This window comes from Plectropomus leopardus, chromosome 20 (assembly GCF_026936395.1).
Source record: "Plectropomus leopardus strain MGB_pleo_1.0 chromosome 20, ASM2693639v1, whole genome shotgun sequence".
Lineage (NCBI taxonomy): Eukaryota > Metazoa > Chordata > Actinopteri > Perciformes > Serranidae > Plectropomus > Plectropomus leopardus.
The window spans coordinates 15,464,106-15,479,406 of record NC_142195.1 but is presented as its reverse complement, the minus strand read 5'-3'; the positions used below and the strand labels follow the sequence as shown (position 1 = coordinate 15,479,406).

General features: G+C 39.3%; 1 protein-coding gene across 2 annotated transcripts in view; it reads right to left on the bottom strand.

The window, feature by feature from the left end:
* Positions 1-622: 622 nt before the first annotated feature.
* LOC121959796 (protein phosphatase Slingshot homolog 1) overlaps positions 623-15,301 on the bottom strand; it is a 28,286-nt gene continuing 13,607 nt past the window's right edge. For both annotated transcript variants that reach the window (XM_042509289.2, XM_088070573.1), the window contains 8 exons: positions 13,481-13,675; positions 13,084-13,177; positions 12,518-12,646; positions 12,154-12,200; positions 11,768-11,914; positions 10,972-11,172; positions 9,491-10,133; positions 623-8,194 (listed from right to left, as the gene is read on the bottom strand). In XM_042509289.2, the coding sequence (XP_042365223.1) occupies positions 7,586-8,194; positions 9,491-10,133; positions 10,972-11,172; positions 11,768-11,914; positions 12,154-12,200; positions 12,518-12,646; positions 13,084-13,177; positions 13,481-13,675 (2,065 nt within the window). In that variant the 3' untranslated portion in view covers positions 623-7,585. The remainder of the gene's footprint in view (positions 8,195-9,490; positions 10,134-10,971; positions 11,173-11,767; positions 11,915-12,153; positions 12,201-12,517; positions 12,647-13,083; positions 13,178-13,480; positions 13,676-15,301) is intronic.

Here is a 15,301-nt window from a genome sequence, read left to right as displayed (position 1 = left end):
GCTTAGTGTGAGAGATAGGGGTCAGCAAAGGGCCGAGGCCAAAATCGAACCAGCGGCCACTACAGCAAGGACACAACCTCTGACCATGGTGCTTTTAAAGACTTTTTCAGGATTACTTTTGTCTTAAAATGGGTTAAATCAGTATAAAGTAAAACTACTTTAGATTCAGTGGCAGGTTTACAGATTTGTAACATAAAAAATGTTGATGATGCACAAAAGAGCTTGACTTATTCTCACAAAGAGTAATCAAAAGATGGATAGATTAGATTCAATAAAATGGTTGTGGCAATTAAAACCTAACCAACAAAGGTAAACACTATTTAATTACTTCTGGGGACTAATATTTAGAAAATTTAATATAAGACATTTTAAGTCTTTTTAAAGACCCACAGATACTCTGGAATAAATTACTTTTTAAATTGTGAATTGGAGAATGATGGGTGAGACACCAGGGTACCCTGTCAGGTTCCATGTTGAGTATCACTGTTCTGCAGAAAATCTAAAGATATTGATTTTTTTTTTTTTTTTTTACCATTTTGTGTAAATACAATGAAGACAGTATGACGGTAACTGTTGAGCTGCAAGCACAGCAAATCAACTTAACTGAGTAAACGGATTATGCAGGAGGAAATAGTTTATTTCCATGATAAACAGTAGACTGGACATCATTTTAACAAAATGTAAAAAAAAAAAGTGCATTACACATGAACATTGGCAATGTACAGTACAGTACACAAAAGTTAACAAAAAAAAAAAATATTAACGTAACAAAATCTTACTCCCAGGTAGGTTTTTAATGTTCTACATTTTCCACTCGTCTCAACCTCACATGCTTTGGGGCAGACTTGTGCTCTATAAATACACTCTATAAATGCCTGGATCCCCCTTTTTAAATTACAATATGTCTTAGTATCCTTCCACACAAAAGTCCTCAACGTCTGGCTCTTAAGTAGGATTGTCAGTTTGATGCCTGCTGCCTGGGAATAATGCAATATATATAAAAAAATAAAATCAATTGTTGCCATTTTTAATCAAGCCTGAAGACATTTGCCTAAATAAGAGATGGCCCAAAGTTGTTTTTTTTTTGCTGTGGTACAAACACGAGAACTTAATTATGAGTACTTCTCAATATACAGTAGCATTATCAGTGCTTTTCTTAATATTGACCACATCTGCAAGCTAATGTACCCAATGGCAAATTGTAGAGAAAAATATATACAGACTGGTAATTTCCAAAGACTTAAATCCATCCCATGTGATGTTTTTCATGTAAATGATAGTTCTCATTCCAGCAAGGTTCTTCAGCCAGCTATTGAACCAATACAGTGTACCACAAGTTTCAACAATATCAAACAAATACAATATCATTATAGGCTATTAATAAATGGAAGTCCATCAAGTATGTGTGTTTTGTTTTGGGGGGTGGAGGAGGCTGCTGTGCATGAGCTTATGTGTGTTTGCATACATTGTTATTTTGTGCCGAGTTATACATTTGCAAGGAGCATGGTTACTATCGGGAGTGAGGGAAGTTAATGTACAAAAAGCCAGACCATCAACACACTCACAGAAAATTTTGCAATGCCTGTGATGCTGTATGATAGAGCTAAGGCCAAGGTTAAGGCACTTAAATACAAACACAAATTCAAAACATGGAGCAAACAACTGAACGTAGTGCTGTGGTCTGGGAACGCAAACAGAGGGATTCAGTGCTTAAAACATCACATGAATGCTGAGCACGCTGATCAGACCCACCTGTCAACACACTGAGAACAACTGGCTTAAATTAGAATCGTATTAATAGTAATAAAGTTCATTTGCCTTCTCACTGGGATGACTGGATTGATACAACTCACGTCTCTAGGTTGCCACTTTGTAGCATTTATCAGTCCCTCCAGGATTTTGCAATGTTGCCACAATATCAATTCAGCAAATCCCTGTGAATCCTGCACAACCTTGCAATTTTGTCCAACCACTGCAAATTTACCACAAATTTTACTGCTTTGCACAAACAAAATTTCATTTGATTGGCTACGGTTACACGCGCACCAGTATTGCCCTATTATGCAGAATGTGACAAAATTCTGAATTCGATGCGGGTCATACAAACAGCATATTCCGTTTAAAAACTCCAATTCAGGTAGTTTTTTTTTCAAATTTAGCATTTTCGGATAATGTGTATGCTGGTTTTATTTGGGTTTTAGGAGCATTATTTGGACATGTATACAGCGCATTTGGAATATAAGTCTCAACTGAGGTTTTTACTGCAGAATGTGACAGCCTCTCGTTTTTTATGATCGTTGTTGTGCGCTATCACGCATACGTTTTACTCAAACCCACATGTCAACAGTTTGTAAAGCTGTCGAGTAGAGCATGCATGCAAAAGAAAATCCCACATTTCTGGTTGGAAGGAGAAACACACCCGCTTACAAGATAAAAGATAATCAAAGACTTAGATATCAAGAGGTTTTTTGATATGTGTAAATATCGCAGCACCGACCTTTTAAAAAAGGTCAAAGAAGGAAAGAGGAGTCAAACAAGTCTAGAAACTGTGACAAATCCTATTTTGATGCAAAGGAGCATCATGACAAACGGCTGCTGCTGTTCTACTTTTCCATATTTTGACGTAATATTGAAACATAGGGCACGTGAATCTGAGTATGCACAGCTGCATGTAAATGGAAGTGTTAGTGGAATCTTCATTTTCATTAGACATGTCTAGTGAAGCCTTTTTTTCTGAATAAGGACAATTTTGTGCATGTAAACATACTCCACGTAAAACTGCATGCAGCATATTGATCTGCTCAACCCCCTCTGCTAACTGTTGTTGAGACATGGCTGATGTTACCTAACGGCTATTAACAAGTTTCACAAGGGTCGAGCCATTTCGGTGTTAACAGCTCGTCGTTAGATTTCTGCTGCAGGGTTTCTACCTAAGTTTCAAAATATGATGTGTAGGGATTACATGCTGTGCAATGTTAGCTCATGCTGACCGAGCAGAGAGAGCAGGAGGAGAGCAACTCATGAGGATGGTCCTCCTGTGCGGCATAGAGCGGCAACAACTGCTGATCATTGGCAAATGGCTATTGCTGCTTCCCACCCCCACAATCCTCACAATCACAAACAGACTCTAGTTCTGTGGGAAACACTGAACGCTCGTCAAAGCCCTGAATCCCTGACAACATCGCAACTATTTTCGCCTATTAACATTGCAACATGCATTGCAAGGTTGTAGAGAGCGGCCACAAAATCACGAATTTCAGGTGGCAACAATCACAAAAACAACCAACAAAATCCTAGAGGGACTTATTATTATTATTTTTTTAACTTTAATATTTATTAACACCTCAATGGCAAGGGTTACTTTTTTTTCTTATGGTTACTTGTTGTGGTAGCAAATGCTGTCAACAACTTTGTAAGTGCCATATGTTACATCACGCTCACATGACGGAAAGGAATGAGTTAAAGGTAAAACCAAATTATTTAAATCTAACTAGTGGAGCAAACCTGCAGCTCCCTGGGGTCCAGTAAAGCGAGGAGATGAAACAGAGGGTGCTTTGTGGAAGTTTCTGCTGATATAACTTAATAAAACCTAAATCTACCAAGAATAAAAAAACAATAACCCCATGGTTAAAGATGATTAAATAATTTGCATTCATTCTTAGCACAGTTTTCATTTCTTCTGAAGCACTCAGATCTTTACACACAGTCACTCGCATGTGCTTTTTCCTCATACGAATCGTTCAGCACACCCAGCGTGCCAAAACTCGAAGGAAAACAACATTAACCAAACAGAAGAACTTAAAGAGCAACACTCTGTGGCACAGCAACTTTGGATTGGCGGCACAATTTGAACAAAACATGCCTAAAACTTTCCGAAGATATACAAAATGAATTAAATAAATGAGGAGGAAAAGACTGGAAAGAGTTAAAAAACTTGTGAACGCTGGGCTTTGCAGTTTCTTTATAGGTTACTTGTTTTGTATTGAAAGAAATCTAGTATGATAAATTCAGAATGTAAATTCTCATTTTCACACTGTAAATAAAAATATTTCAATTGGTAACTTTAAAGTCAGAATTACTATAATACTATAATAATAACTAGATATAAATAAATTATACTCACAAGGATCTACACTGCAAGCAATAAGTGGAACCACTACTATTTCTGCTTTAGTTTTCTCAGATTAATCCGATAAAGAAAACGCTACAGAAAGTGTCTGCACTGTGTGAATGGATACTAGAGTTGTGCTCCAGTTCTAAATTTACTTGAGTAATGTGCCTTTTTAATCTCTGTGGTTTTAGTTAAAGGAAGTTTACTTGTGATCAAAAATTAACTGGATGAGCCATATTTACCACAGAAGCCTCTTCGATAAGTGACTACCCAGATGCAGATTGAGTTATAGGCTTGGGCTGCATCTGTTTTTCCATTTATCATACTTTGGTGATTTTTACTGGCATAGATGGTATGTGACTGTATTTGCGTTAACAAAAAAAAAACATACAAAAACAGCTACTGGTAATAGAGGTCATTGTAGCATGTATGTTATTGTCTAGCCTACGATGCTGTGTTTCAATATGCAATTAGCCTACTTAGACAAGGCTTGCTAGGTTTACCTATGGCCGATAAAATACATAGGAAATAAGCACCCTTCTAGCTGGAGGATCCGGTGACACTTGTGGCTACAGCGGATACGACACATCAGTCAGCTGAATAGAGATGATGTTAGAATAAAATCACGTGGCTAATGAACTGCTTTTGTGGTTGGAAGAAGTCATCTCAAGATAAAGTTATATGTGGAAAATACTCCAAAACAAAGGCAGAGACATTTTTCGCCTTTTCTACTTGTGTAATGTTATTCCCACCACTTGCAGTCGCCATCTCTCTAAGCTTAGCCACCTGTTACACAAGAGACTGACCTCTGGTGGCGGCAGCTGTGCACTACAATACAGCATCTCCGTATCGGTTTAATACAGAGAGGAGCGTCTGTATTTTTAACAGTATTAAAAATCATACCTTCGGGATTTCTGAATGCCCACGTATACTGTTATACCATGATAATACCCAAGCCTATTGGGTCAGAAATTAAGAGAAGAATTTAAATCAACAAAGTGATTAACTGGACCTGGCAACATGATATGGCTTTGATTACATTAGGAAGTGAACGGCTCTAGAGTGGAAAATAAAATTGCATTTGAGCTTTTGACTGTTTCCTGACATCTGACTGGATGAATGCAGAATCTTCAAACAACTTAAACAATTTCTTCAGTCTTTGTTTTCACTTTTAGGCGTAAAATAAGGGGTTAGGTTCCATTCAACTAATTTATCATCCATCAGATGAATGATTTTTGTCACTTAACCCTTTTTGTGCTGCATTTCAAATTGGTTTGATTTCTTTTGAAAACATGAGAAAGAGGCAAAGAGCAACTTGGCAAGAAACGTTCTACAAATTGCAAGATTTTTTTTTTTTTTTTTTAAAATCTACCTCTCCTCATTTTATTTTTCGTATATCTTGTAATGTACAATTATTCTTTTTTTTGCTAAATTTTGAGTCATTTCTTCTTAAGTTGCACATTGCCTTTTTCCCATATTTGTGAAAGAAATCAAGCCACTGGCTCAGGTTTCAAAGGGTTAAACTATGACAAATCTGAACGGCAAAAGTTTTCCTTTTTGTATTTTAAAAACTTAAATATGTCTTCCAAGCATGTTGATGATATGTTTTTTTTAATACTGCAAAGTCATGCATGGGGCTAAAGTGAGAGCTTTAAGCACATGATTACAGTAACATTAACGGAGGAGGTCTGGGTTTAACCAGTCACTGAGCAGAGACAAAAAAAAGAGTCTTTGACCAAAACAGTTCGAGATGCTTGTGGTCCGAGGTACGACGCTTTACAAAGAGGCATAAAAAGGCTCACATCCTTTCTTAAAAACGATTATGCTTCCATGAAATGCCCTTTTGTAATGCAAAAGCAGCTGCAGCAAGGAAAACATAAGTTAGGGTTAGAGAGGATTCAGCTATCAGCGGTAACATGAGGAGATGCAATAAAAATGGCTCAACTGCAAACATTCATTGAGCTCCTTCATGAATACTGTTGATTGAAAAACATACAGTTCACTGACATGTTACTTCAGGTCTTTTCATCAACATCAAAGTGCTAGCTATAGCTTTCTTAGGAGTTAAAAAGGAACAACCAGATCTTACAAACCACCGCTGTCTCCTGTCTTGGGAATATGCCAAACCTGTCTGTTGAGGGTAAAATGGCAGCATAACGCTCATCTCCACTGGGCTGTGGGGAAGTGTGATGATCCTGTAATGGGATGTTTCCACCAACAGGTCGTTTCTGTTCGTTCAATGCGCATTTTTTGAGTTTCCATTGTGAAAAGTTGTGGATGGTATGTTTAGTACCTTTGGAACCGTCCCCACTTTTGGTCGCCCCTCTGCTTGGGGTACCTACACACAGATCTGGTGCTAAAAGGTGAAGCTCTGCAGTCAATTCACTGGTTGGTAGAGAATCAACACCCATGCTCAGAGCTGCGGCTTGTTTTACCTGCTGTTCATACTGTGATAAGCTTTACATACATTAGTAAACTCTAACTATAAAAGGATGTTTTGCAGCCTCTAGCAGCAGCAGGAGACTGAGAAAAAATGATTTCATTCACTGAGCCGACTGCCGTCAACTTTTAGGGTGGAACCTTTACTTGTAATGTCACTCAGTGCATGAGTTGACGACTTGAATCCATCAGCACACCTTAATTGTGACCCCGAATTTAGTGATTTTATAGTTTTTTTATTGTCTCTCTTGGATGACATAAATTTTTAGTAATAAGTGGCTCTTCAAGCGTTTAAAAAATGTATATTAACTGGGACTGGATTGTGTGAACTGCATATATTCTAATCCTCACTGGGACAAAAAAGGCGTGGAGCGACGTCAATGCTCAAATCTGCTATTCTCAAATATCCCATTAAGAAAGACCTCACTCCAGCCTGCAGCCTCGTTCTGTGAACGCTAAACGGGGTGCAGACTTCACTCTGTATCACGAGTGCTGCTGGACGGAGCAGTGAGTGACAACAACCCCGCCTACATGTACGAGTACTCTGCAGTGGAAACGCTTCACAGATCCAGGGTCTAGGTACCTCCTCTTAGGTGTTACTTTTGGTTCCAAAGGTACTTACCGAAAGCTTTAGATGGAAACTCAGCAGAAGTGGTGAGGGGCTGGCAGGCTCAGAAGAGACCATATGGGCCTCAACCAGAACTGAGGGACAAGTGGAAAGGACAAGGGAAAGTCTTCAGTCCTTAACTGGCCAGAAGCGTTCAAGCCTTTAGCGTATGTTTAAAACAACCTCATCTGGATCTTAATGCCAGCAGACAATGACAGGACACTCTCTGAAAATACAGAGAGGGCTGTTGCAGCTTGTGACAGTGCAGCTATGAGGCCAGGACATAACAGTACAGGTCAAAGCAGAGCTTCATGTCTGGTGCGACACCACAGCGGCAGTCCTCTAAAGACTCACAGCCATTATAGTGTACCTGCTGGAGGCAGTGGTGAGCCTCCTCCTCCATCTCATCCATGTCCGGACCACTGTTGTTAAGGCAGGGGCCCCACTGGGAGCTGGCCCTCCATGGCCAAGCTTGGCAGCTTCTCCAGCTGCTCTGCCCTCTGTCGCATCAGCTCCAGGCCAAACTCTAAACCCAGTCCCGGCATTTGGAGCTGGGCCAGAGCCTGCTGCTGGAGCTCCACTGCATCACCAGGCTGTAACTCTAAACCTTCAGCTGGAGTCGCAGTAATGGCCCCTGCACCCTCCTTTGATATCTCTTCTCCCAAGCTGTCCCCCTGTGGTTCATCCATGTCCTCTGTCTCCTCACAGCTCATGGGTGAGACCAGTTTCAGGCGGCTGGTTAGTGGGACACCAGGGGAGCAGGTGGCACAGCGGTACAGATGACTACAGGGCTGGACCGAGTTAGGAGGGACAACTGCAGGGGCCTGCAGAGACTGCAGAATTGAGGAGGAGGCAAAATTGGTCCCGGGTGGATCTATGCATATGGTGGGGACAGTGCAGTGGCGGGAGGGGTTAAGGCGGTGAGAACGGCCTCCTGCTGGACGGTCACAGCGCCGTCCCTGTGGTAGACGCAGGCAGTCTTTACAGGACTGATAGGAGGGCTTCACTTTTAAAGGGTTTCCTGTGCTAGCACTGTCCTAAATGGAGCAACATACAAACAGTATATGGTCAGTCGGCTGCAGAATAATTAAAAACGTTCATAAAATTACACATGCATTTAAAACGAAACCAGCTTTTAAAAAAAAGGACTTTACCACAGTTAACCCTTTGAAATCTGAGCAAATTTTGATGATTAATTTATAAAACATGGAAAGCAGACAATCAGCAACTTAACAAAAAATTCTACAAAAATTGGCAAGAAATAAGTAAACAGTAACGAGAAAAACAAGAAAGAAAAATAATATTACAAAGAAAATTAAAAGAACAAAAACAGGTCATGACCTAGGAACAAATATGTGCTTATTATAAGTTAGTTATTATAATAAGTAGTTTTTTCTGTAGCCTAGTTTGAAAAATATTGGTATAACAATTATATTTTTTTTCTTAATATTTACCTACTTATTTAATAATTTTCTAATGATTTTTGTTATCTCCCTCTTTTTTTGTGCTGACTGTCAGTTCACCTTTTACTAATTTTTTTGCTGTTTGCAGACAGTTTCATGCCAAGTTGCTGATTGCCTTTTTCTGTATGTTATTGAAAGAAATCTGAAAGAAATCAAACCAATTTGTTTATGTTTCAAAGGTCCAGTCCTAAATGGAGCAAAATACAAACAGTACATGGTCAGTGCCTGTGGGATGCAGAATATTCAAAGCGTTAATAAAACTGCACATGCTTCTGACATGAAATAAGCTTTAAAAAACTTAATTTTACCACAGTTAAACCTGAACAAATTGGCTTGATTTCTTTCACGAAACCGGAAAGAAGGCAATGAGCAACTTAACAAGAAATGACCCCAAAATTAGCAAAAAAATTACAAGATTTTATTTTTTTATTTAATCAAGAAAACCAGGACATGACCATGAAATAATAATAATAATAATAATAAATATAATAATAATAATGCTAATATAATATAGTGTAATAATAAATCTAAATTAATAAATATACAATAATTTTGAAATTTGAAATGTATTGCAATAATAACATCTTTTCTTGATATTTTTCCCTAGTTATTTAATAATTTTCTAATATATTTTTTTCTTTTTGCTAATTTTCAGGTCACCTTTTACTAAATTTTTGCAATTTGTGAGACATTTCATGCCAACTTGCTGATTGCCTTTTTTCCCCATGGTTTTGAAAGAAATCCTATCAATTTGATCATGTTTTGAAAGTGTTAATGCTTGTGAAAGGTGTCTGAACAGAGCAAGAAAACTGATTAAAAGTTTTTTTAAAAGTTGATTAAAAGGTTAAAAGTTATTTTTTCTTAACTCACGTCAAAGGCTGCAGGGCAGCTGCGCTTGGCGGCGAGGCGGTTGCTGTTGTTTGTGTTCAGGTTGGCTAGGCCTAACCGGCTTTCCTCCGTCCTCTCGTCCTCGTCCCCTGCCCTCTTCCCATCTGAATTCCCAGGTGTTTGAGCCAAGGCCGCCATCTCAGCTTCCTCTTTCTTGGCCTCCTCCTCATCCTCTTCCTCCAAAGTACTGATCTCCAGCCTCAGTCTCATGTCCTCCAGCGGGTCGAGGCGCCCACACGTCTGAGCTGCCGTGCCCTCTCCTGGCAGGGCTAAATGTGCCATGGGGAACCCCTCGTCCTCCAACAGAGCATCCCTCTCCACGTCTTCAATCTCGATGAAAACTCTTTCCATACCGAGCAGAGGGGGTCCCCGCACTGGGGTGGAGGGCTCACTGTCCAGCGCAGAGTCTGACAAACGTCTGAAGTAATAATTATAGTTGAGAGAGTCAAGAGGCTCCATCTCCAGACCCATACCCCTGCAGGGAGAGGCTCCGCAGCCTCCCCAGGCTTCTTCCCCTCTGAGCACTGGCGTCTCCCCCCCACCAGTACAGTGGCCGGAGGCCTGCAAATCATCTGATCCCTCCTCATCTGTTCCAGGCCTCCACAGCTTATTGTGGCGCTGTTTACTGTGAAGGCAAAGCATACTTTTCCTTACATGTGAAGCAAATAACAGACACACTGAAAGTTTCATCAAGCATCACTTCTGTTTTAAAGCCATCAGCGTGTGTGTAACGGCCATCAGCTTTAAAGGTTCAAAGTAGAAAGGGAATATAATGTAAAAAGTATATTTTCTGTAGTGTATAATAGGGGTCGACCTGGTCGATTTTTTGGGTGGATATTTGGCATTTTGCATTTTGTATCGGCATTTCATTTAAATGCTTCCAACAAAATTAATTAATTAAAAATGGAAAAGAAAGTGTCAGCATGGGAGGAGCTTTTACTTTGTAAAACCTCAGGGAGCTATTTTTATTTATTCATTTTCAATTTAAATTTTTTTACTTGACTTCATTAAAAAAAAAAAAAGTTGCTGGGAACTTGCTGTACATGTTGTTAAAAGTTTCAGTTTCACATGAATGAATTACATTTTTAAGATGAATTAATTAAATGCCTTTTAGACTTTCTAAGGATTCGTGGGAGCCCTGTGTATAACTGACACCATATTTGTGTAACAGAGGAGCAGACGTTAATGCTCACGTCAGCTTTGGCTGAAGCAGTTTGTCAAAGCGAGTAACTTCCACACTTCGGTCCAGACTGAGCCAGGTAGAGAAACAGAGTGTTGAGCTCATGTGATCAGGATGGTCGCATCAAGCTGACTACATCTTACACGCTGCTCCTTTAAAAGCAGCTTTGTGAAATTCAGTATAAGCCCCCGAGATGAAACCTCATGGCTGCACCACAGTAAAAAAAAAGAAGCAAAAAAGATGAGGAAAGTGCTAACCTTAGTAAAACTGTAGACCTGCTTACCTTGCGTCCAGGATTCCCTCGTACTCTGCCAGCTGTCTCATGAAACCAGCGTTTGGCTGAGCTATACTCCGTTTCTGCTTGACAAAGTTGTATGCTTTCTCCAGGGACCAGCCGTACTCTTTCATTGCATAGGCAATAACTGTAGAGGCAGACCGGCTTACCCCCATCTTACAGTGCACCAGGCACTTGGAATTGTTCTTCCTGTTGGACGGAAAATACATAATTGACATCCCATTATATGTCTCAAGCGTGTGACAGTTAGGACAGTGTAGTAATTAAAACATGTTATGAAATGTGTTTGTTTTTGGATTGGTGATTTTCAGGATTCTGCGGTGATTACTTCATGTCCATTTTTATTTTTACAAACATCCCTTTTTTTTCCCCTCAGGTTAACATGCTTAGACAGTTGCATAGCAACCAGACTTACGGCCATTTCAGTTGTCTCTCTCTCTCTGTTACTCACAGCTGTGTCATACATTCGAGAAAAATGTGTCGTCCTGTGTGATCGCAGCTCCAGTACGCAGGGAGAATACATGATGTGAGTCAGTCGGACTAGGATGACTTAAAAATGATGACTAAAGACCACATCTATTCATACCAAAGTGCTGTGGGGACGAAGTTCTGACTGTTGTTTCTTGGATAAGAGTCATGTATGATCTGTACAATGTCTCTCTTAAATCATCCATCCTACAGCAGCCTTTCCTTTGTTTGTTTGTTTGTTTTGCATTTCATGTGAAGCTTCTTTGAGTACCTAGAAGGCGCTATATTAGTCCTAAATATTATTGTTTTTTCTTACTTGGCTTTGACAATAAAGTTGTAGGTGTCGTTCCAGTGGGCCAGCAGGTCGGTGGCATCCTCATCGTACACGCGGACGTTGTGGTAAGAGAACATCCCCGGGAAGAAGTTGTCAATCTCTCTGGTAACATTCAGGATGTAACCCACTCTGAAAACATGTTTTTAGTTTTAACTGTTAATCAACACCTGAAATTAATGAGACTAAACAGCTACCAACACTGCTTCACTGACTAAATGATAACTGAAAAATCATACATGTGCCTTATGGATAAAAACAGGTTTCAGGCAAAAATATACATTCATCACTTCTAATAAATCCTGTATAAGAATAACAGATTTCAGATTAAAGCAGGACAGTATGATATGTTAGAGTTAAACTCAGCTCACCCGCAGTCACGCAGCTCTTCCAGGTTGGAGGCGTTCCACTCAGAGCCCTACAGAGGCCGAAAGACAGAAACCTATTCAGTATAACAGCAAAAATGATCAGTGATTTAAAAGGTAAAGAAAAGTTTGGACAGCCCTGGCATGGCAGGTAAAAAACCCTACTCCACTCCGCCTACATGATGTGTTGCACCTGTGCCTCATGTGCTTTGGCCATAACTGAAATTTCCTGCATAGTAAACATTTAACTATATGTTACTTAGGTAAGTGTAAACAGTCTAAAGGCATTAGCTTGGAAAAAAAGGTATGAAAAATAATGTTCAAACAGCTAAAGATACTACAAAATAAAAAAGTAAAACAACATTCTCACCAAGTACACGTGGTCAAAGATCAGCGTCGCCTTGTCCATCTGACCCAGGATCAGAAGCATCTCGTTGTCGATAAACTCTTTGTACTCTTTGAGGTTGCAGCTCATGTGCTGCTCCAGCTCGTTACGGATCTGAGGACGAGGATCGAACACGAAACACTTAACTTTCTTAAACCGACAGTGATGCACAGAGAAGCACTGAAACACACTGGATCTTTATTGCAGAACAAAGATCTACCCTCAGGATCTACTTACAAAAAAACTGTCACTGTGTAATTCTTTTTATTTATTTATTTTTATTTATTTCCTTTTTTATTTATTTTGTTTTTTAATTTATATATTTTGAACAGTAAATTAAATAGTGATATGCTGTTATGAAAAACATGTCTGTGTGGGGAAAAAGGCTACCAAGCAAAATGGATTTGCAGGTTTCTTAGTGTACAGTTACTGACGGTTACATTAATAAAACAGGAAAATTACAAGCATCTTTTTTCAAACCTTTAAGTACAGAATTCTAGAAAGATCAGGGCAAATCACACACATTGCTAAAGTTAGGATTTCGCTCATACCTCCTTCGAGGTGATGTTCTCCAGGTCTTGAAACGTCATGATGCTGCGCAGCTTCGCTTTAATGAGACACTCTGTTCTCTCTCGCTCGGTCGGCCTGCACATAATGAGTCAACACATCAGTGCTGCTGTCTGAATGGAAATTAGCATAACAGTGTAACATGCTTCCACAGCTGAAGACAAAGGGACAACAGCTGCTGTCCAAAGGATTGAAATCTATTCCATGACCAAAGACGTGCACACAAAAGGCACGTTAGAAATCAGCGGCGGCTGATCTGTTTGGACACGTGAGACAAATACTGTTTGGAATCTTCTTCCAGCTAAATTACATCAGATTGTGAATTCAGTTTTGTCATAACCAAAACTGCTACGTTGCACAAAGCAGGCCGTGGGGCCTCACCTGTCGACGAACATGGTGGGCGAGTCAGGCCGGGTGGACTCCAGGTCGGTCATAGCGTTCCACTCATTGATGCAGCTTTGCTCTGAGGTGATGCAGCTCTCATAGAAGGCCATCCACGTGAGAGCGATGCCCCCTTGGAAGTAGTTGAAGCGGCGTGACACCTCGCATGCCTTGTGGAGGACCTGCAGGGCAGACCTGCAGAGACGCAGAGCCAAGACTTTCCAACAAAATCAGGGCAAAGAGAGAGAGGCCCTGGCAGAGCTGTTTATTGGTCATTTTGATAAGTGACCAGCAGGTGGCATGTGGATAAAGACTGTCAGAAGTCTCTCAGCAAACAGTAGTAAAGAGCGGCCCCAAAGTGTCATCACAGTGACGACTATCATTTAAAATTATTATCAAATGTTCTATTCTTGTATGTTTGTTTTTGAATTTTTAATAACAGAAATAAATGTTAATACGTTAGATGTGTGAGGTTAAACGCAGAGGTAGGGTTTTATGCAGGACTATGGTTATTAAAGTGAGTAAAGTTAATCTACATTTTTGCCAACTGGTAAATGCAAGTATGAGGAGGATTAAAAGAGATTAAAGATTTTATGGACTTCGAAGATTCATTTTGACAAAAATAAATTCAAAGATGGATAAATAAAATTCGATAATATGTTTGTGGCAATTAAGACCTCACAAATTCACAATGTAAGACTATTTAATGACTTTTAAGGCTTAACATTTACAAAATTGAATTTAAAGACTTTTTAAGGTTGTCTTGTCTAACACATTTATGTTTTTTTGTGTTGTTTTCATTTCCATGATGTCCGAAATTTCAGCAACAAAGAAGTCATGTTAATGTCTAAAGCCCTGTTTCCACAAGACTCGTAATTTGTAACAATTGTGGAGTTCATCCATTCAATCCTGTGTAAATCTGACATTTCTGTAACTCGTCAAGTAAAAATGTCACTAAAAGTTACCTACTGTATCTAACTAAACACAGAGGCTGCATGATAATGTTTTTCCCGCACAAATCAGCTCCTTAATGATATGGCGTTGTGTATACAGGGCTCCAACAAATTTCAACCAATTCATTTTCAAAATGTCCCACAGCTTTCCATAATATTTTTCCCTATTTCCATAACTGTATTTAAGTAGTTTAAAATGGAAAGGCTTATGTAACAATACAGTCATATAAGTTCCTGTAGATGTCAAAGCAATTTGACGACTGTTTTAAGTTTGTACACAATCATTTCTTGTTGTATAAACACTTGTTTCCCACTCAAGTTCAGTAAGCTCTCCATCAGTATTAAATGTCACCAGCATCATTTAGCTATTTACCAAACTAACAGTGAATATTTAATTTCTCATGTGCCTCAAATCTTAGTGTGAAAGTTTTGTTTAACCTTCTACACAAAAGCTTCTCTGTTTCTTGCTTATCAGCAAGTTTCTTTTCCCCAAAAGGGGCAACATGATGGTAAACAAAACCTGACGTGAAAATGTAGCTATACAATGTCGACAGCTACAGAAAATACATTTACAGTTGTTACCTTATGTGGAAGGTTATCAGTGGAAGATAACTGTAACAAATTCATTACACACAACAAAATTCCATGACTTTCCAAAACCTTCAATGATTTCTAACCCATTAAAACCTGGATGACATTGATATTCTTGTGCTGCGTTCAGATGCCTTTCGAAAGCCTTTTAACCTTGAAATGTGAGTAAATTGGTTTGACTTCTTTCACAAATGTGGGAAAAAAAGGCAGCTAGCAAGTTTGCATGAAACATCCTGCAAATTGCAAAAAAATGATAAACGATGACCTGAAAGATTAG